This window comes from Pleurodeles waltl, chromosome 3_1 (assembly GCF_031143425.1).
Source record: "Pleurodeles waltl isolate 20211129_DDA chromosome 3_1, aPleWal1.hap1.20221129, whole genome shotgun sequence".
In the NCBI taxonomy this organism is placed as follows: domain Eukaryota; kingdom Metazoa; phylum Chordata; class Amphibia; order Caudata; family Salamandridae; genus Pleurodeles; species Pleurodeles waltl.
This window is the reverse complement of record NC_090440.1, coordinates 1,442,928,546-1,442,950,936: the sequence shown is the minus strand read 5'-3', so window position 1 is coordinate 1,442,950,936 and position 22,391 is coordinate 1,442,928,546. Positions and strand designations below refer to the sequence as shown.

Genomic DNA, 22,391 nt, shown 5'->3' with positions numbered 1-22,391 from the left:
GCAGGTTTGCAGAAAAGCTGCCTAGAGAGGACAGATAGGATTTTCAGGAGATCCTTCAGGAGGGAAGTCTGGTGTCCAATCAGATCATCAGTGCGGCAGCGGATGGTGCAGACTTGGCAGCACATGGTTACGTGCATGGGGTCTGTGCGAGAATATCTTCCTGGCTAAGACTCACAGGATTAAAACAGGAAGCGCAGCAGCGTATCTTGAATCTTCCGTTTAACGGAAACTCGCTATTTGGGACCCACACGGATGAGGAGATGGCGCATATGAAGGCAGAGGTTGACACCATGAGGGCAGTGGGCCACGAGAGGAGGAAAGACTTCAGGCGAAGGTACAGGCCTTACGACAGGCGCCCGTTTCAACAGAGGGTTCAAACCCCTCATTGGTCTCAGAGACCACAACAGAAACAAGGGCGTCCCCTCTTCCAGTCTCGTAAAGCCACAAGAGACCGAGGTTCGAGCAGACCTCAGCAGTCTACCCCAAAAGCCCCCGCAAAACAATGAGGATTCGCTTCCCTTAACACCGTACACCACTCCGGTTGGGGGAAGTATCACAGCATTCATTCACGAGTGGCATGGCATAACAAAAGACAAATGGGTGCTAAACATTGCAGAGAGTGGATACTCTCTTCTTTTCTGCTAACCACCTTCTCACTGGCCACCAACCAAATCCAGTCCTGCTCACATGAGCTTATTACGCAAAGAGGTTTGTGCCCTGTTACAGAAAGAAGCAATAGAAAAGGTTCCAGTCGCACAAAGAGGAAAGAGGGTGTACTCCCGCTATTTTCTAGTAGCAAAGAAGGGTCAAGAAGGAGTTTTCAGACCAATTCTAGACTTGAGGCTGCTGAACAAATACATAAAGAAACAAAAGTTCAGGATGCTGGCTCTCCACCAGATTTTCCCTCAACTGCATCGAGGAGACTGGATGTGCTCCATAGATCTGCAAGATGCGTATTTTCAGATCCCGATCATTCCCAAACATCGGAAATTCCTACGATTTGTGATAGCCTCCCAACACTATCAGTTCAAGGTGCTCCCGTTCGGCCTAAAATCTGCCCCTCGCACATTCTCCAAATGTGTAGCAACGGTAGCGGCACATTTAAGAAAGCAGAAAATCTTCATTTATCCATACCTAGACGACTGGCTACTGAAAGCCTCCTCTGTGGAACAGGCGAAAAACCATCTGGACATTGTGCTCAGTGTTTTCCGATCTCTGGGTCTACAGGTCAACTTCCTAAAGTCTACCCTCATCCCAACACAAACCCTCCACTACCTGGGAGCAATACTGAATACAGAGCTCGAAAGAGTGTATCCTTCGGAGGAGCGACTGTTCTGGGTTCCCCCGCGCCTGCGGCCCGTCAGGTGACATCTCTGTTGGGCTCCATGGCCTCTTGCATTTTCATTGTCCCGAACGCCAGGTTGCATATGAGGCCTCTCCAAGAGGCTCTGGAGGAAAATTGGAATCAACACACAGGCCACTAGGAGGACAGAATGCTTCTTCCGGTAGGAGCGCGTCAATCATTACGATGGTGGATGCACAGACATCACCTGTCAGTGGGAGTTCCTTTTCACCAGCCAATCCTGTCCGACACTCTGGTAACGGATGCGTCGCTTCAGGGCTGGGGAGCTCATCTGGGTTCCCTTCAAGCTCAGGGCCTGTGGTCCAACAAAGAAAGGGCGTACCTTATCAACCTGCTGGAGCTCAGAGCGGTTCATCTGTCTCTCAAGTCATTTGCTCCATCGATTCAGGGAAAATCTCTCCTAGTACAAACGGACAACACAACGACAATGTATTATCTGAACAAGCAAGGACGGACAAGATCCCTTCCCCTGTCTCGGGGATCTCAGGCCATTTGGCACTGGCTCATAGCGAGGGGAATGTCTCTGACAGCAATTCACCTCCCAGGATGGCAAAACGTGGAGGCGGACTTCCTAAGCAGAACCCTCGAGGAAGCCCAAGATTGTGTTCTTCACGACGAGGTCGTCGAAGACATCTTCGTGCAATGGGGTCGGCCTCAGTTAGATCTCTTCGCAGACGAGGTAAACAAGAAATGCCCAGACTTCGCGTCCAGGTTCTACCGTCCGGGGTATCGAGGGAATGCCCTGTTGATTGACTGGTCAGGGATATTTCTCTACGCCTTTCCACCGATTCCCCTCATACCAGCTGTGATAAACAAACTCTACAGATCCAGCACCAGAATAATTCTCATAGCTCCGCAATGGCCTCGTCAGTTCTGGTACACGGATCTCCTCAACCTATCAGAACAACCGCACAAGAGGCTGCCGGGCAGACCGGATCTCCTTTGCATGCTGGGAGGCAGGATACTTCACCCTAACCTTCCCTCTCTGAGCTTGACGGCATGGCTCCTGAATTCCTGCAGTATGGGCATCTAGGCCTCTCGCAGGAATGCATGAACATCTTAAAGGAGTCCAGACGGCCTTTCACGAGGCGCTCTTATGCGTTCAAGTGGAAGAGATTCTACATATGGTGTCGTCAGCAGGGTCAGAATCCTATTCTGGCTCAGGAGGAGATCATATTGTCTTACCTGCTCCATCTGGCGAAATCGGGTCTGCAAGTGTCATCTATTAAGGTACATTTATCTGCCATTACAGCCTATCGTAAGTCACCTTCTCAGGAATCCTTTTTTACAAGGCCAGTAGTCAAGGGTTTCTTAGAAGGTTTGAAGAAGGTTTTTCCACCCATTCGAAAACCCTCGCCTCCATGGGAACTAAACATAGTATTATCTAGACTCATGGGCCCTCCTTTCGAACCTATCCACAAAGCTTCTTTACAACACCTTTTCTCGTAACCATTACTTCGGCGAGGAGGGTCAGTGAAATTCAGGCTTTGTCCTCCAAGGAACCGTACACGGTTTTCCATGAAAATAGAGTGGTTCTATGAACTCATCCTTCATTCTTACCAAAGGTGGTGTCGGATTTTCACATTAATCAGACTATTTCACTACCAACTTTTTTCCTCAATCCGGATACTCCGGCGGAGAAAGCTTTGCGCTCTCTGGATTTGAAGAGAGTACTAACATTTTACTTGGATAAGACAAAATTGATTAGCCGATCTCACCACCTATTTGTAAATTATGGTCATATGAGAACAGGTGATGCAGCCTCTAAACAAACCATATCTAGATGGATAGTTTCATGTATTGTTACTGCATATCAATTGGCTAACAAACAGTTATTGGCTAGACCTAAGGCTCATTCGACAAGAGAAAAAGCGGCTACTGCTGCCCTCCTTAATAATGTTCCATCTCTGAAATCTGTAAGGCTGCTACATGGAAGTCTGTACATACATTTACTAGGCATTACTGTTTGGACTCAGATGCCAGAGCAGACGCTCAAGTTGGGCAAGCATCTCTGAGAAATGTAATTTGTTTGCATAGTGTATATCTCTTCCTGCACTTCTATTAGACAGTCCGCAGAGATAAGGGATGGACTTGCTAATCTATTCAATGTTTATGACTATTGATGAGGATCCCCTGGAAGAGAAGGATAAGTTACTTACCTGTAAATCCTAGTTCTCTTCCAGGGGTATCCTCATCAAAGTCATAAACAACCCACCCTCCTCCCCGGATGCAAGTCTCCTAGAAGTGCAGGACAGACTATCTCTCTAATCTGTTGGATACGTTGCCACCGCCTGACGCCTGACTCTATATTTAAAACCAGAAGTATTCCAGTGACGAAGCCCTGTCTGACAAGCAAGGACTGACAGGCCCAATATCAATCTTAACCAGCACCTGCAAGATCGGAACAGCTGGAATCTCTGAGCGTGCCACATCCTCAGGCACAGGAGCTGCAGAGGCTGTCTTCAGTAAGTTTCCTGCACGTGGCCCAGGTAGGCTGTGCTCAGAAGTCCTCAAGTACCTCAAATGTGGCTGTGCAGCCACATCAACCGAAGGTCCGTTGTGGCTCCTCCAAGTGGGGTAACCTCTATGGTCCTTCCCATAGCGAGTAGGGGTGGAGTAGTGTAAAGGACCCAGTGCTAGTCCTCAGTGATGGTGCAGGTCCATAGAATTCTCCACAGTGATTTCTGTCCTCTGGTGACAATCCCAACCAGGTCACACTTCATGCTTGGCCTAAGGCTCCCTCTGGCTTAGGGGCCATTGTCTCTCCACTGTACACAGGCTCCAACCCGATCTGCACTGCATGTTTCCTCATGGAAGAACGCCTGGCATATTGAATCTTCAGCTCACCATGGTACAAGGTTCACGGCCCTCTCAGCACCCCAATCTCTTCATGGCGGCCCTTGAGGCATACAGGGTGGCTGGCTTTCCAGCGTACATGGGTGACAGACCACTACATAGGGCAGTCTCTTCACAGCAGCCCGCCTGGCAATCCAGGTTGCCAGTTCATCGCTGCACATGGGTGATGACCCGTTAGTCACATCGATAATCATGGCTCACGTCATTGTGGTCCTCCTCTGGTATCTAAGGTTCGCTGACTTTCCCTGCACACAAGCAGTGACCCAATCGGTGCAGCAGCCATCTCCTAACACCTCACTAATGGAATCCTTTCGACAGGACTTTACCTCCACACTTTCCTCTTCCTCACAGGGTACACTGGTCTTGGCAAGCAGGCAGGTGCTGGTGCTCCAGGGCAGGTAGTCTTGAATTCCCTTGGTGATGCTGCCTCACCCATCTGGAAGACTAGTATGGCTTGACTCCCAGTCCTGGCCACTTGCAGAAGTCTTGCAGAGCTTCTCCTCCTTGCACAGCAAGACTGGTTGATTAACAGTTGACATTTTCTGGAGCCTCAAGCTCCCCTTCCTATAGTTCATTTTCAGACCTCAGATTTACTTAAACTCTGAATCTTTTTAGTTTACAGTGGGGGTCTGCTTCCTTTTGAAAGTGCTTACTCCTCTGTCCTCTCTTTCTCCAGAAACCAGTCTGTCACAGCCAAAGTGACACCAAAACTGATAGTCCCACAACACAGGCCATGGGAGTGATGAGGAGGTCATATCTAGATGTCAGCCACAGTGACATGTGTATCAGTAGGTTAGTCCTGGGCCTCAGCCCTACTTTTTATGATTCTCTGATCAGCCCCATCTCCTTCCAAAGATGAGCTCAGGCCCCTCCCTTGTGAACTCTGCCTTAATCAAAGAGCACCATTTGAAGTGTATTGGGGGAGCCTGGCTCTCATTTTCTTGAGTGTGTTCCACCCAAATTACAGGAATGCAGCAATACACAAATCTGCCTGGGGGCTTTACCCCCTCTCCTCATGTTTCACCATGTAGACCTGGGTCTCCCAAAATGGAACCCAGAGTCAACCATGTAACATTTGCAGGCAAACATACACCCAGCATGTGCATATGACATACACACTCTGCCCAGAACTCTATCCTTCATGTATTGCACCTCCCATAATCACACATACACAAGCACATGCACATAACATACACAGACTGCACAGTACTGCTTTAGCCCCGTTTTGTGCCATTTACAAGCACACATACACCCAGCACATGTACCCTACACATGCACTGGGCAGCACTGCACACCAGACCAATTTAGGCCAAGGGTGAGGTAAGCACACAGCAGCAGAACTTTGACTGAGTGAGCCTGTAGACTCCACTCCAGTGACACAGATAAACAGTACTTTATTAGACTATATATATATAATCTTAAAAGTGCATATCCAAAACAATACATAGAGTAGAAGCATAATTGGTTGTTCATTTAAAAAAAAAACATTGATCTCAGACATTTCATAGCATATTTTAATGAGTATACTACAGCAAAACAAATGTCAGCCTCATTCAGCAGCTGTAGAATGTAAATGGCAGGTCTGCATTGAATAAAATGACTTTGCCTCAACAAAGGTATTAAAAAGCTTTTCAAGTAAATACTATAAAATCTGAAGAAGAAAACAAAGTGCAATAATGGTTGAGTCTAATGCTCACAAGAATAGATACAAATTCAAACAGTAGTCTGGTGGTATTGCCCCAAAGGGAAGCACATTTTAGAACTTAAGACCCTTAACCTAAAGCATGTCAACAAGGCCCTTACCCATTGCTCAATGGTTTTTAGTAACTTCTGGGTGGGTAAATTTTTGAAGCGTTGCATATTCCCGTATTGAATTTTTCTTCAAGCTTCCTGCTCCCTTTCAGTTTGCCTTTTATCCATAAACAAAGATTTAACCTTTAATCTGTCATTAATTTTAAAAAAAACATAACATCAAGGGAATGCTAAAGAGAAGTCCAAAATGTTTTTTGCCAAATTTGGTTCAATGATTTACACACAGAGTCCGAAAACTCTTCTTGAGTCCATCATAAGGTGGGAGCCATGATATGGTGTTCAGTAGTTTTTATTATTGCTCTTCAAACAACGCAATCCGGCCCAGTCAACGCGTTTTGTCCTAAACGGACTTCATCAGGGTTCATAAAATCTTGTATTTTCCTTATCTAAAGGAAGTTTCGTGTGACTGCTGCAGCATGTTTGTACGGCTCTATTTTGCAAGACCAACTTGAGAGGAATGTATTCTTTGGATTACTGGTTCATTGCCCTGGTGCTTGATGATCTCAGAAGTTAACTTCAGATAAGGAAAACACAAGATTTTGTGAACCCTGGTGAAGTCCTTTTAGGATGAAAACTGTTGGCTGGGATGGATTGCGTTGTTTGTAGAGCAATAATAAAATCAGTTGAACACTGTATTATTGCTCTTGCCTAATGATGAACTTAAGAAGATTTTTTGGACTGTGATGTGTATATAATTGGACAAAATTTGGCAACAATTGTGTTGGGCTTCTTTTTAGCGTTCATTTGATGTTATGTTTTTTAACTAATGATTTATGGTTCCCGAGCAGTGAAACCATGAGAGCTTCAGTGCTAATTTGTTACTTGGAACTACTGACACTGGTGCGGCCATTTAGGGCCAACACTGCTCTTCTGCGTAAAGACCATTAATCCGTCAGTTTTGATGATGACAGATGAGTTAAGGAAAAGGTGAGCAGGGATGTAGAATTCCTATAGCCGGACGCCTAGGACATATTGTTTGGGGTCAAAGACAACAAGTTTTCATGTTTATTTTGTCCGTGGGGCAAGTAGGCCCAGCCCTCTGCAGCACAAACCCTTTGGCTGCCAGTTTACAGGGATCAGGAAATAGTATTGTCCTTAATTAATGTAATATTTGTGTCCATATGTTAATGATGTTCAAACTTATATTTATGGTTCACTAATGCAAGGTCTTTATTAGGGTGAGCACTCTAAGAAAATGTTGTAAGCTCGGACTGCATTAGCGACAGTGGTTCCTGTATAAAAATGTGTATACACAAATGCAAAGTTTGATAATTTGAGACTATGTATAATGCTCCCAGCATGCTTTCTGGTTTGATGCAAATATTTGCAGGAGCTTGAAATCAAGATTGCTGATTTTTTGCTTTCAAAATAAAATGGTCACAAAAAAACTGCAACTAGGAAAAAAATGTGTTGCTAAAACAACTGACATTTAGGTACCATTTCTTTGAAGCATCATTCAGTAAAATGTGTTGATGCATGCTAGAATGTCCCAAAAAATATTCATAATGGAAAGACCAGTGTAAGAAACATGAAAATAGACTAGCATTGGCAAAAGCAAAAGGCCTGGAACTGGTGATTAACCCTTTGGTTTTGTCAGTGCGTGTCTTGTTTTGACTTGGTTTTTGTAAAACTTTATTGTTGTGGAAGTTGCCAGGCCCTCACTGTCATAACAAACATTGTCAAAAAGCAAAAATATATTTGTTTTCAAAAAGCACACCTTGCCACAATAATTTAGGACACTGAACAAATCTACTTTATGTGCCAATACGCTCCTTGTGAAATAGTAGAATGCCGTCACTCAAAGTGAAGACAGCCAATAAATAGAGAGAGAGAGAGAGCTTTAATAAAAATAAAAAGTCTTGAATAACCAGTTAGGGCTCCAGTTCTTAAAGAAAATCACAGAAGTGTACACATAGGAAATGTTCTTGCATTAGTACAGGTTTATGGCACTCATGAATTCACAAGAATTTAAAGAAGTAGGCCAACAAAACGTACTTCTAGAAAATATTTGTGAACTGCATTTTAGCATGAGCAAATATCCATGTGTAGATTTGCTCATATGAAAATCTGTTGAGCGTTTACATGTTCTCTTTCCCACTAACCACTTTTTCCCAGCCCAGGAAGTTGTTTTACTTCGGCCCTCGTCAGGAGTCTCTTTCCAACCTTTCGCTGTATGGGTGAAAACCCCTAATACATCCATGTTATTAGGTATGCACAGACTCAAAAGGGCATTCCAACTCTAGAACTATTGCTTACCCCTATATCCAGCCTCAGGATGTAGATCTGCTGAAAGGTGCCAAAATAAAGGAATTGCTAGTATTCAAACCCTACAATAGTACAAGCCCTGGCATAATCAGAGAGGCTGTTATCAGAGCTCCTTTATAATGAGATTGCTGCCATAATTTGTCACAGCACTACATGAAGCCAAAGGGTCAAGTGTATTTTTTTTACAGGACAAGTAGATTTATGAAGCAACCTGTCCCATAGACAAGTAGATATTTTATATAATTCCACACCACTGGGTGAAGCAGCCCCAGATCTTCGAGAACCTGTGTATATTAGGGCCCTTATCGCAATCTAAACAATCTCTAATCATTAGATGGTTGAGATTGGCTTGAGGATTCAGCCATACCATGAGCCAACGGATATGGGGCAAATTTAATGGAGTCCTCCAAAAACGGGAGGCCCAATTCCTCTTGACACACATAGCTTGGGCAAGAGGGAGGAATGCACAAAAGATGATTAAGTCTTTGATTTTCCTTAATTTGCAGGGTGCTGGTATTTGCATATTCCCAGACCCAACCCCATATGAAGCCATCAGCTTCGTATACATTTGCAACATAGGGGCAAGTGGCTTACGTCTGATCATCAAAGAGATTTAAATAGGATGTCTACAGACTGCCTACATTTTTGGCTACATATTGAAAGGTTTCGTTCTAAGAATATGAGGAATTGAAAACTATCCCCAAATAAGGAGGGGGTTATATACCCTCTGTAATTTGTTACCCTTGATACTGAAGGTTCTCAAAGTGGAAGTGCACGGCCCACAAACCATGGTTTGCAATTTCAAAAAAAAAATCTATCTAATACTATCATGAAAACTGAAAAGGCAGCTACCAGTTGTTCCAAACTCTTCAGATTGCCCACCATTAAAACTTCGTCATCTGAATAGAATAGAGCTGGGATCAGCATACTTAATTCTGGGCACATCTAAATTACACAGACTCCACTGTTTGTTCAAATTATTAATATAAAGAGTCAACAGAATGGGTGCCATGACACAACCCTGGCAGACTCAGTGCTCCACCTTGAAGGCAGGATAGTATTCACCTTCAGGTCCACAGTGCACTGTAGCCTCCAAATTTCCATCTAGACCAAGATCTCAAAGGATTTTCTAGAGGTTAGATCATTTAACCCGATCAAACGCACAAGAAAGGTCAATGAAGACCAGGTACAAGGAGCAATTGTTATCTCCAATATATTTGCCCAGGGCCAAGTGGAGATTCAAGCTTTGCACCATAGTGCCTAGAGTTTCAAAGAACCCATACTAGCAAGGGTTGATTGTCATTATCCTTCATCCAAGCTCTGATCGTATTAAAATGACTTTTAACCAGTATTTTAAAGGTGCAGTGAATAAGAGAGAGAGGTCTCTACCACCCTGGTTGTAACTGATTCCCTTTTTAAATATGGGCACAGTAATGGAGGATAACATGTGATTCCTAGTGATGATTTTAAGAATGTAAGTGAGTAAAGGGGGCCACAAGTCATTATTACATTTAAAAATTTCCATTGGAACCTCATCCGGCCCACACGCTTTGCCAGATTGGTGTTGATGCAAAGGTTGAGAAACCTCCCTCAGCTCAATAAAAAGCTGTGAATTAAAGCATCTTTTACACAGAATATCGCCTTCGTTGTGTCAGGGAGCCTGTTGATATATACCAGAGAAGTGAGTAACCCATTGTTCAGATGTGAATTGACTGTTTAAGCTTGTTAGCCTGTCATCACTATTTCTAAGAGCTCCCACTACAGTCCAAAAACGTGGTTTTCCTATTTTCACCTGCTGCCAACATCTGACCCCACCTTTGTTTTTCTTGAGTTCCCTCATCCTAAGTTTGATTGCTGCCATATAGGAAGTATGACACGCAGCAGTCATGTTAATATCCCTCAGTATAGATTTCAGGCCTGCCAAAGGTGCCTTCTAGCAAGTGAATACAGTGCATGAAACCATTTGTTGGTAGAATGCTCTTTACTTTGCACAGGCTTTAATAGAGATGCTTTGATTCCCTGACAAAGCATGATAAAGCTAGTAACCAGCAAATCTTTATTGGCTCTGAACGTCAGATGCAGTTCAAAATGACTGAATAGTCTACTGACTTAAAACCACAAAACTTCCTCAGGGTCCTTTAATCTCCAGTCCTGTTCCAACAAGACTGCAAACCGTGAGACAAGCCTATGTCATGGCACACATGCATGACCAGTGTTTAGATATGACAACAAAAATCAGCATTAGGAGCCAGACATCAGTACAGTTGTGGCACTCAGGGGTTGGGGGTACATCCATTACCATGCCGTGGACTTCTCTGTCCGACCCCTGTGTTCATCATACATATCTCTTGTGCTCAATTTAAGACTACTTTGATTCTTTAGAAGACAGATCCCATCACCACTTAAAGAACACGGATGCCAGTAATTAAAAGGACTGCCAACTCAATACATTGTGTTAGTAATAGATAATTCACTGCCATAGAACTGACTCCTTCTCCACTAGTACTGTTTGTCGAAGAACAGTACCTGTAGTGCTTGTATGCATCTGCTTTGTAGTGGAATATATGGACCTTGTACAAATATGTTTTGTGCAGGTATCTGAATACTACAGAGAGGTTTGTGTTTGGCCTGGTTAAATGTGGGTGTGTATCTGTGTGTCTGTGCGTTTACAGATCTGAAGATGTACATATGTAAGGACCAGCAGGTTCCTTCATCATTGGTTGGAATCTAATATTTATTACACCCTTACTCATCAGTAATCCAAGTGTTTTGTTTTTAGACGGATTAACATCACTGTGCAGAGTTTCCCTTTTGTTCCAAGGTCCCAGTGCACATGTTCTGTTGCCAGCTTTACACCCCACCCTGTTTTCTTTGTAGTCTCTGACATTTCAAGCAAGTTGTTTAATGCTTGACACAGTTATGAGCGACCGTATAAATGTTTTTCAAGTTATTCAAACTGCTATGTTGAGGTCGCATACTCTCTTTCTAAATATTGTTCAAATCGTACAAATGTCAGATTGGTGGATCTCTCACCCACATATGTACTCTAACTAGAGAGACAGTCTTAAGTTAATTGAAACGCAAATAATTGTACAGATGCCTTGCATCCTCAAAAGTCAACAGCGCAAAGCACAAAAGTGTGTACATAGTATGATTTTATTTTTCAGAAAAAATAATATTGTTCTGTTTTAATGTGTATATTCTTCTAACCTTTGCAGACACACTACCTCATTTACGGCAAAGGATTCCAGACATGGGAGTACTCCCCGGACTTTGCAATACGTTCCTATGCATACCTTTGGCTGCATGCGTTACCTGCCTGGTTCAATGCAAAAGTCTTGCTGTCTAGTAAGGTAATAAGGTCATTTGCTTTTGCTTTTTACTGTAGCTGTAATTTGTTCTTTTTCAGCTCCAGCTCTTTCCTGGGAGAGGGAGATAAAATATTAGAGATAATATAATTTGCGGTTTATATAATGCTTAATATCAAGTGAATGTCGGTCACACACAAATAACAGGTGTTATTTTTACCCATCTGAAAGACAGTCATACTATTGGCTGGAATCAGCCACGCTAGGGCTTGAACCTATGCCCTGTAGATTTCATAAAGATCTGTGCAGTGGATGGTCAACTGACTATACTATTTGACTTGTTCAGGATACGTAGGAGTGCTTTACAATACAACAGATACTTGTAAAGGCATTAAAACCTAAAGGAATCTAACCTGTAACTACTCTAGCTATGGCTAAGTCCCAAGGTGGATCTTTAATGCCTTTCTAATAGCTGGGCATTCCAAGAACTGCAAGAAAAGACCAAGAAGGTGAAGCCAACACCCTTTTCTTAACCTATTTAGACATAGTAAGCAGCATTGTGTCTGCCGACCTCAAGGTCCTGGTAGGTTAAGATGGAACGAACCTGTGTAAGATATGATGGACCCTTGCCAAACAGAGCTTTGCTGAGGTCTTGAATTTATTTCTGGTGGCCACTGGAAGCCAATGATGCTTTTTAAAACCATTGTAATATGCACTTTTCCAGAAAGATTGCAACTTTTAAATGTTTATTTTAGAGTTTTCAACTAACAAAAAATCTCCTAATCAATTTTTGCACCAGTAATTATTGTAACAATTGTTGGTCTGTCTTGCTAAAGAGCAAATGCTTAGCATCTCTAAGAATCTTCATATAATAGCATGAGATGATGGTGGCGAGAACTGATTTGAAGGGTCCAGGGAGACATTGGTTGTTAACTTAAGTCTTTCACTTGAGTGTCCTGGACACTACACATATTTGGACCCAAACCATAACCATCAAAAAGTTAATGTGAAACCAATGTGTTTACTTTACAAAAATGTACCTTAATTCTTATACAGCTAAATACTGCTAGAAGATGAGATTACTTAAAGAACTCCACACATCACTTTTTCCTTGCTTCAGTGCAACACCCTAAGTGTGACTGGCATGTCCAGATGGGCGTTATGTGGTCACTGTGCCAAATACTTCACTAATGAGGCCTAACTAGGCCAAAACTGGTCTGAGTTTGCCTGTGTTCTCATTCAGAAGGGGACCTTTCCTGGAAATTTGTACTGGACTGTTCCTGCTGGTGTAGATCTAAGGCTGATTTGCCTATAACTGTCCTGTATGAAGTGGCAATGTTGGCAAATAAACAGTGGAGCCTGATGGGGCCATAATAATAACGAATGACTCAAATAAATTCCAGGATTCACACATATCTCTTTTTTTAGTTTTTCTGACACCTCTTTCCTACTCTGTTAAGAGTTGCTGGGTGGTTGCCGCGTGTGCTGACCTCAAGTGTTAATTTTGCTCAATATACCTCTGGAGTTGCAGAGTGACCATCACTGCAAGCCATTTTTACTGGAAAGGGATATTAGTGATGGGTCAATAGCTTGTGGGGCCAGAGGATCCAGCAGTGCTTTAATTTAGCAGGATAGTTCCTGACTTTCAGGAAATTTGGATATCTACCCTATTTTAAGTGAAGGGTATATAATTACTTTAATGAAAAGTGCTATCTCCTCATAATTGCCTTAACATTTTCAGACCTATAACACTGGTAAAATGTGGGATTAAAAACTTTATTTAATTAGCTCAGTTGTGTCTTTCAGAAAGAAATCTTGAAATGTCAAGTACCTCTCACAAAGCCTCTTGCTTTATCTAGTATTAGTTAGTTTCTTTCATCTCTTTGGCTGGTGGAGGAACGGTTGAGCTGTCTGATTTTGTTTTGCACTGGACGTACGCTTGGGTGATGTTCAAATAGTCAATTGGACAACAGTATTATCTGTTATTTATACAGAATCTGATGTTTATTTTGAAATTCAGAACCATTCGCAGAATAAGAGACATCATTGTTTTGGTTGAAGGTTACAGTGACCAGAGTTTTATTGACATTCCTCTGTAGCTTGGGTTTCTGCTAGCTTAATTTATGAATTGTTTTCTTGGTAAACTATTTAAAGTTGTCCTGTTTGAATTTGGGTATTTTTAAAATCGAGAGTTAGCAAATATTAAAATTTCTGGCTTTGTAATTCATATGTGTTTAATAAGACCTACCCCTTTGCCGTCAGTTAAGGCGGAATAGCAATTTCCGGTGTGAGAGAATGCCATATGGGAGCCAGAGTTCTGGTTCTTCCCCTAAGCCAAAATTGTAATATTCTAGGAAAATTAGTTGTTTTTTAAAGACTCTTTCTTTATCAATACTGGGCATACGTAGGATGGTATTCAATTGATGGTGTTGCCCTTCACAAGTCTAATCCCTCAGTAGTTGGTTTGCTCGGCGTCATGTCCATGTTAAGGCGAGCCTGCGGTCTTGCAGATAATTTGTCAGATGGTCTCAGATATTGCATTAAGTACAGAGAAGCAGGCTCAACTCGGACACAGGAAACTTCATGATTAGTCAGTATTGCTTTTGAGGAATCCCCACATATACCATTGCCGGAATAGATAGATTCTATTGCTTATTGTTTTCTATTTATAATTGTTCAAATACTTTTTATACAGGCCTTCCTTAGCAATGAACAATCAATGCACAGCCGTTGCTGAAAGTTTAGTCACCAAAAGACTTCACTCCATTGCCAATAATATGCTAACAGCTTTGACTTTTTTATTTGTAAGGAACTATGGGGGTTATTACAACTTTGGAGGAGGTGTTAATCCGTCCCAAATGTGACGGATATACCACCAGCCATATTACGAGTTCCATAGGATATAATGGACTCGTAATACGGCTGGTGGTATATCCGTCACTTTACCATCACTTTTGGGATGGATTAACACCTCCTCCAAAGTTGTAATAACCCCCTATGACTCCAGATCATTTAGCAAAGGGAAGTGACTATTTTAGAAGGCTGTCAGATACGAGTTGAAGTACTTGTGTTTGAACCTGTGAAAAAAAAATCAGAATGAGGGAGAATATGACCAGTCCAGGATTCTGGTCCCGAGAAGCTCAACCTAGCCTTTTTGCAATTGACTTTCAGCTCACACTTAATTAGGTCTATAATTTCTGCAAAATAAGAAAGCGTCTGTTCCCCTTCATTATAGATGCTGATAATGAGGTTATGGCGGGCACTGCTAAATCGTTATTGGCCACTTGGAAGATGGTAAAGGTTATATCTGATCTGTTGTTTCTCGAGCCAGTTGATCTGATCATGTTACGACTATTCTATAAAAACATCACCTGTTTGATTTCATGATTAAGGCCGTGTATCTCATCACAACTGCTCGTCTCCCGGAAGAGGTGTCTCATGAAGTGTATTTTAATGATTTTTCCAAGAGTAAAACAGTAGTTTACCTAGAGACTCCATAATGCATTGAAAGCAGTTCACAAACCGTTTTTCCTAGATTCATTCAGACTTAAGTATGTGGCACTACGTGTGAATCAGAATGGAGAACCTTATAATACTAGCGCTTAGTTGAGACTTAACTGTCCAGACCAATTAAAATGCATTTGTCGGGTACTTGCAGGTAAAGTTTCACTGACATTATTAATGTGGGAGACTTCGGGGTCTCTCTGAAGATTGGCCATGGAAAGGAATACATATTAGGCAAATGCCCACAAATAGGAAGTTCTTTGGTAGACACAAACGTTTGCAGTTTCTGTCAAGGAGCCATCTGGATACCACGTGGCACCCATAATTGGTACAGAAAGTCTGGCAAAGAGGAAGGTTTCCAAGGATGAGTGTAAGGAATGGGAACTTTAGTCGTAAAATTAAATAATTGCGGCGTAGGAAAAAACAACTAAAATAATAAAATAAAAAAATCCTTATTTTCGTACTGTAAGCCAGTATAGGTTTTGGAAAATAGTGAACATCATAACATGGATATTTTTTGCATAAGACGATGTGATTGTAGGGTGTAACCAAAAAGCAATAAATTATGCACTTGCACAACCTAATGATTGGCATAGTTTACGTTTGTAAATTTAGATCTCTTTGAATCAGGCGTACCCTTTGTAGTGGCCTTTTGTGCATCTGGCATCAAACATTTGTATTCCCTGCCTGTGGCTTTTCATTTTGGAGAGGGAGGTTTTTCATTATTGGGGGAAGCTAAAAAGTATTGGATTTTGTAAATATTACCCTCCCCTATATCTGTGTGATTTCAATATTGTCTTCCTTTGCTTTCTAACCAGTGTTAATAAATTCCATACATACACCATTTTTCACATATTTCAAACTTTTGTTGCTCATGGTGTCTTTCTGCCTTGGTTACTTACTCTAAAACGAATAGCATGTAAATCTTTCTTTCCTCAGTCATCTCATTTCTCTGGTTTAGTCAATTCCAATGAACCTTCTCCGGAAAATTACCTGAAGTCCGCACCCCTATAAATTTAATTTTTATGGCTTAAACCAAATATTGTAGTTGAAATGAGAGCTGTTAGTCAGGTAGAAATGCATCTGTTGTTCTTGCGCTTGGACCACAACACTTACAGACTAAATATTGTGATATTTCTTTTCTCACAGGTGCTTGTATTTTACTTTGTAAGGAGTCTTTTGGCCTTCCTCAGCTGCGTTTGTGAACTTTACTTTTATAAGTAAGTTGCTTTGTTTACTAAACACCCATGTTGTTTGTGGAGCAGCTTATGGAAGATGGTCTTAAGAAATATTATAGGTACGAAGGAAGGAAATGACCACCCACAGTGGAAAATGAAATAAAAACTCCAAGAATGATTGTTTGATTATTATTTGTAGCATGTCACTAGCCGCTCTAAAGACCACTCCAGGGCAGAAATGGCAGAGATAACCAATTCTAGCAAGTATAAAGCAAGTATAATTTAATTAAAAGATTTAATAATATGAGTACATATAGGGAAACATAAAAACGTAAATATGCATTACTAAATGATATTTTTTTAATTAAGTTCTACCTTCACAAGGAATATACTGGATAAAATCTTGTTATTTTGTTTCAGAAATGAAAAGAAAATAATGTAGTGAACAAGAAGTTTTCTAATTTTTGGTTGATTCTGTAGCTTGTGACACTTTTATCTGCTTCACAGCAACAGGAATGCCGTTGCTGTTACTTGGGGCCATATGTACGAACACATTTTCCCATCGACACAGAATGGGGGAAACCCTTTGCTACATCTGGCCCTTGGTTCCTTGCTTCAAACATGCCTTTCTGCTACTTGGCAACTCTTTTAGCTACAATGGATTGGGTGCGGGGAGCATGTTGTATAATGTTTATCAAGTGAGATATTCTGGGACCTGAGCATTGGTGTCTCCTAGCGTTTGAGCCCCAGTTCCTTCTCTGCTGCTTGTCATCTCTGTAATGGTGGGAGCAGTCCTCCAGATGGCAGCAGTAAGCTCCTTCTTTCACCCATGGCAGCAGCGATGCATTTTCATCAGTGACACAATATTATAGTAGAGCCACAGTCAAAAGATGTCTGGATTCTTTCAATCATACTTTGGGTCAGGTTTCCGGATTTTGACATTTTTTGTAGTTGTTGATGAGAGACTGTTGTACTACATATCTCTGTGTTGGCATCATGCCATGAGCTGGACAGCACAGAGGGAAAATACAGCTATTGGCCTAGAGCATAACATATACAGGTAATAGAACGAGACTTAGATGTATTGCACAAGGTCCACGTGGTCAGGTAGAAATGATGAGCTCCTACTGAGGGATTTGGCCAGTGCTAGGAACTTTGTAGACAATAGGTTTCCAGCTTAGCAAAAATAGTGAGTTCCAGAGTGTGGATGTCTGGAAGTAATAGGATCTGCAACCTCAAGCTTCGAACCTGATTCTCAGGAAAACACTGATATGGAGTTGATCCTAAATTCTGGTTTGCTTACTGCCCACATTTTCAATTGATTTTAATTCCAAAAGCATTCAAGAAAAACAGCAGAAAGGCTACTAATTGCATGCAGAAAAAGCACTTTTTGTTGGCTACTTGCACATGGACAAACAGAGCTACACATTCATTTTGTCCAAACCCCCGTAAAACACATTGATTATCAGGGTCCCTTGAGCAGCAGCTCCATGTGCCTGATGTGCTCAAGGCAGATGAAGGAAATACAAGGGACATATTTATGCAGCTGGAATCATTCGAACTTCTGTTATCGTCAGTGCTGGTTTTAATGGCTCAAAATTAACTTTGATATTTTTTCCATTGGTGTCCTTTCACATTTGCGTTAGCAAAGTTAGTATTTTTTAAAATATCCTATGAGAAATTCCCCAAAAGTAGGTTTTGCAAGAGGATTCTACCTTTTCCCCAAAATTATCTTCCTTGCTAACTATCTTTATTTAATTATTATTAAGAAAGTTTATTGATGGGCAGAGTTTTGTGAAAGGTGGGGAACTTTGTAACTTCATGAATGGCAAAGTTTGCGAAGCTGTCAAACTTTAAAATTGTCATTTCACATGCAGCTTAGACCTTCTGTCTTGATAATGGTCCTCTTGATCTCAGACGTACAATACCAATTTCACAAAGAATGACATATTTGTATCTGTTTGGAGGAGATGATTATCAGCTGAAACAAATAGAATTCTTTTTTGCCCCATATGTGAATTAGTAAATATTCTGTGGGCTGTGATTGATTTGATTTGCCTGTCCCCCTGCTTCAGCTCTGGATATCCAAGTGATATGAGCTCACTTCGTCACCCCTTCATTTTGCCACCGTGTTGAACTTACTCACATTTTTTTACAGTGTCTTTCATTTGATTAGGGCTCAGTAAGTACATATGAAAAACGAAATTTCTTGGTAGATGTCTGTCAGGGTTTAAAATACGCTTTGGTGACAATCTGGCTCTTTTCTTACAGCAGAAATCCCATACAAACTGGTTCCTGTAGATCTGAGGGGACACGAGAGGGGATAGTGAATTATGTTTTCGAAGTGCCTGCTTTTAAACAGCCCAGTCTAAAATAGAATTCTGTTGTAGTGAGGAATGACAGCAAAATAAGTGTGTGTGCTATTCCATCTTTGTTCTTTCTGTTATCGTTGAGATAAAGCATTTTACCACCCGTAAAATACAGAATTTGACAGAAATAGGAAGTGGTTTTGTCATGGAAGCCTTGTGAACAAAAACAATTTTTTTAGCATATAGACTGAAAAACTGAAGAATATGATTGCTACGCAAATAAAAAAAAAGCTACTAAGTGAAAAGAGACTTGAACCCCTCGGGTGCCATGGACGAGGTAGTTACGTCCGCTGCTGTGGCGCTCAGGAGCCAGGGACGTTACCACCTCGCCCAGCAATGGGCCCCGGGGGGAAGCGCTAGCACTCCCCCGAGGGCCTCGCACCCCCTTCCCATGGGTAGGGATTGAAGGGAAATCGTTTCCTCTTCCACCACAGCTCCCCTGACCCACGCCCCCAGTGAAGGCTGATGATGGACCTCATCAGAAGTCACCTCCCTTTGGGCTGGAAGGATGCTTCCAGCGGGATCCAAGGAGAAAGAGATTAGTGTCTCCTCAGTACTGGGCAGGGGAGGTCAGGTAGGCATGAAAAGGGGAGGAAAGGCTCCCACTGGATGAAAGCCCACCTTACACCAAGGAAGATTTGTTTTCAACAAAAGAGGGTGGGGGTATCGTCATACCCCCACCCCAAAATTAAAGGGGACAAAGTTGTTCTGCCCACTGGTGGGCAGGTGGGGCAATTACTCCCGATCTACTCCCCGGGGGGCAGAAAGCCTACTAGATTCCAGGGAATTAAAAAACAAAATAGTGAGGTGGTGGCTACCAACCAGTATGGGCATGGTTATGCCCCTACCCCAACTGAAGGGGGTAACAGTCTTTCAGCTCTCCCCGCACACTAAAACATCTTATCCCATGGCAAGCAAGAGGACATGTGATTATTTTGGGTGTTGGTTTTACATTTGGGCCATAATAGCTTGTCTAACTCTCAAAATCGTCCCACTTGGAATGGCGAGGGCTGCACATTTTGGACTTTGGGACACTGCATGTAGAAAAATCTACGAGACCTAGACACATCTTAAAACTAAACATCAGGGTGAGTCCATGGTGGTGTGCTTCACATGCACCCCGCACCATTTTCTTACCCACAATGCCCTGCAAACCTTCAACATTGCTGGAAATCACACAGTTTTCCCAAATTTTTTGTGATGGAACCTTCTGGAATCCTACCACCCAGTATTGTCGCATTTATACAGATAAAAATTCTGCCCCACTTGTTAGCCTAAAAGTTTTTTCTCCAAACTGCCCTTTTTGGTTCCGCTTTGGTTCCCTCTCATTTTTTACATGTTTTTGGCTCTTCCCTGTCGCAGGCACTAGGCCCACCTACATAAATGAAGTATCATTTTTACTGGGAGATTTTGGGGGACGCTGGGTGGAAGGAAATATGTGGCTCCTCTCGGATTCCAGATCTTTCTGTCACCTAAATGTGTGGGAAAAGTGTTTTTGGTCACATTTTGAGGTTTGCAAAGGATTCTGGGTAACAGAATCTAGTGAGAGCCCAACAAGTCACCCCATCATGGATTCCCCTAGGTGTCTAATTTTAAAAAATGTACAGGTTTGGTAGGTTTTCCTAGGTGCCAGCCGATCTAGAGGCCAAAATCCACAGCTAGACACGTTCTAAAAAACACGTCAGATTTCAATGTAAAAATGTGATGTGTCCATGTTGCATTTCCTGTCGTGGGCATATGGCCTACCCACGCAAGTGAGGTACCATTTTTATCAGGAGACTTGGGGAAACACAGAATAGCAGAACACGTGTTATTGCCCCTTGTCTTTCTCTACATTTTTTCCTTCCAAATGTAAGACTGTGTTAAAAAAGAGGTCTATTTGAGAAATGCCCTGTAATCCACATGCTAGTATGGGCACCCCGGAATTCAAAGATGGTCAAATAACCACTGCTTCTCAACACCTTATATTGTACCTATTGTGGAAATACAAAGCTTTCCTTGATACCTATTTTTCACTCTTTATATTTCAGCAAATTAATTTCTGTATACCCAATATACAATGAAAACCCATTGCAAGGTACAGCTCGTTAATTGGCTCTGGGTACCTAAGGTTCTTGATGAACCTATAATCCCAATATATCCCGCAACCAGAAGAGTCCAGAAGACGAAACGGTATATTACTTTTGAAAATCTGACATTGCAGGAAAATGTTACAGAGTAAAACATGGAGAAAAATGTTTTTTTTCACCTCAGTTTCAATATTTTTTATTTCAACTGTTATTTTCTGTAGGAAAATCGTGTAGGATCTACACAAATGACCCCTTGCTGAATTCAGAATTTTGGCTACTTTTCAGAAATGTTTAGCTTTCTGGGATCCAGCATGGTTTCACACCCATTTCTGTCACTAATTAGAAGGAGGCTGAAAGCACAAAAAATAGTAAAAATGGGATATGTCCCTGTAAAATGCCAGAATTGTGTTGAAAAACGTGATTTTCTGATTTAAGTCTGCCTGTTCCTGAAAGCTGGGAAGATGGTGATTTTAGCACCACAAATCCTTTGTTGATGCCATTTTAAGGGAAAAAAACACGAGCCTTCTTCTGCTGCCCTTTTTCCCATTTCATTTTGTTTTTTAAAAACGAATTTTTTGGTGTGTTGTGGCTAATTTCTTGGTCTCCTCCAGGGGAACCCAAAAACTCTGGATACCTCTAGAATCCCTAGGATGTTGGAAAAAACGGACTCAAATGTGGCGTGGGTAGCTTATGTGGACAAAAAGTTATGAGGGCCTAAGCGCAAACTGCTCCAAATAGCCAAAAAAGGCCTGGCACCTGAGGAGGAAAAGGCCTGAAAGCAAAGGGGTTAAACAATAAAGCCACCTTTCAATAAATCTTGGTTTATGTTTTGGGTACTAGAAGCTTTGTTATAAATGTGCACATTGGTTTTGCTTATGCAGCACTCTGTTTTTTCCTGTTCTCCTAGAGCGGTGTGCAAAAAGTTTGGCCTGCACGTGGGCCGCCTGATGCTTGCGTTCCTGGTTCTCAGTACTGGGATGTACTGCTCATCTGCAGGTGAGTAAATTGAGTGAAATTAAGCACGGTTGGTCTGTGAGTGTAGTTTTGTGCAGTTTGAAGTGAAGCTGTATTAAAAATGGAACTTGTGCTGTTTCCAAAGGCAACTATACACATGTAATGGGAATGTTATATGAACAGGAGATGGCAATACCTATGCATAATTGTTCACATAACAACCTTCTCTTGTCTAGGCCTTCAATAATCCAATGTGCTGCAGTTTATATGTTGTTCTCTTGTCACTTGGCATTGGGTTATTTAAAGATCCACCTTAGTACGGAACACTGTTATGGTGAACAATCCTGCTATGACTTTTAAGAGGTTGCAGAACATCAGGTATATTTGAAATAGGCAGTTGTTGCACAATGTTGTATAGGGAATAAAGTACCTCAAAGTACTTTATATATCAAATCACTTTGTTTCTGCAGAATTATTTTGGGAGTTGCCCAGTTGCGCATGGTTGTAAGGGATTAGCTCTTTAAATCACTGAAAATTCATATTCATTGGACATTAACATTCGGTTACCACCAGGAACCATTTGTTAACCTGTGCACAAACAGCTGGGAATAGTAAAGCAGGCAAGTTAGACTGATCTACGACTAAAATAAAATATTCTAGCAAACCTCTATCGAGAACGTTTCTAAAAGGAATGTCATCAGTTTAATTGGCAC

At 41.8% G+C, this 22,391-nt stretch overlaps 1 protein-coding gene across 2 annotated transcripts in view; it reads left to right on the top strand.

Annotated features, from left to right (window-relative positions):
* ALG9 (ALG9 alpha-1,2-mannosyltransferase) overlaps positions 1 to 22,391 on the top strand; it is a 956,626-nt gene that overhangs the window by 6,062 nt on the left and 928,173 nt on the right. For both annotated transcript variants that reach the window (XM_069225004.1, XM_069225006.1), the window contains exons 3-5: positions 11,515 to 11,649; positions 16,258 to 16,328; positions 21,632 to 21,720. In XM_069225004.1, the coding sequence (XP_069081105.1) occupies positions 11,515 to 11,649; positions 16,258 to 16,328; positions 21,632 to 21,720 (295 nt within the window). The remainder of the gene's footprint in view (positions 1 to 11,514; positions 11,650 to 16,257; positions 16,329 to 21,631; positions 21,721 to 22,391) is intronic.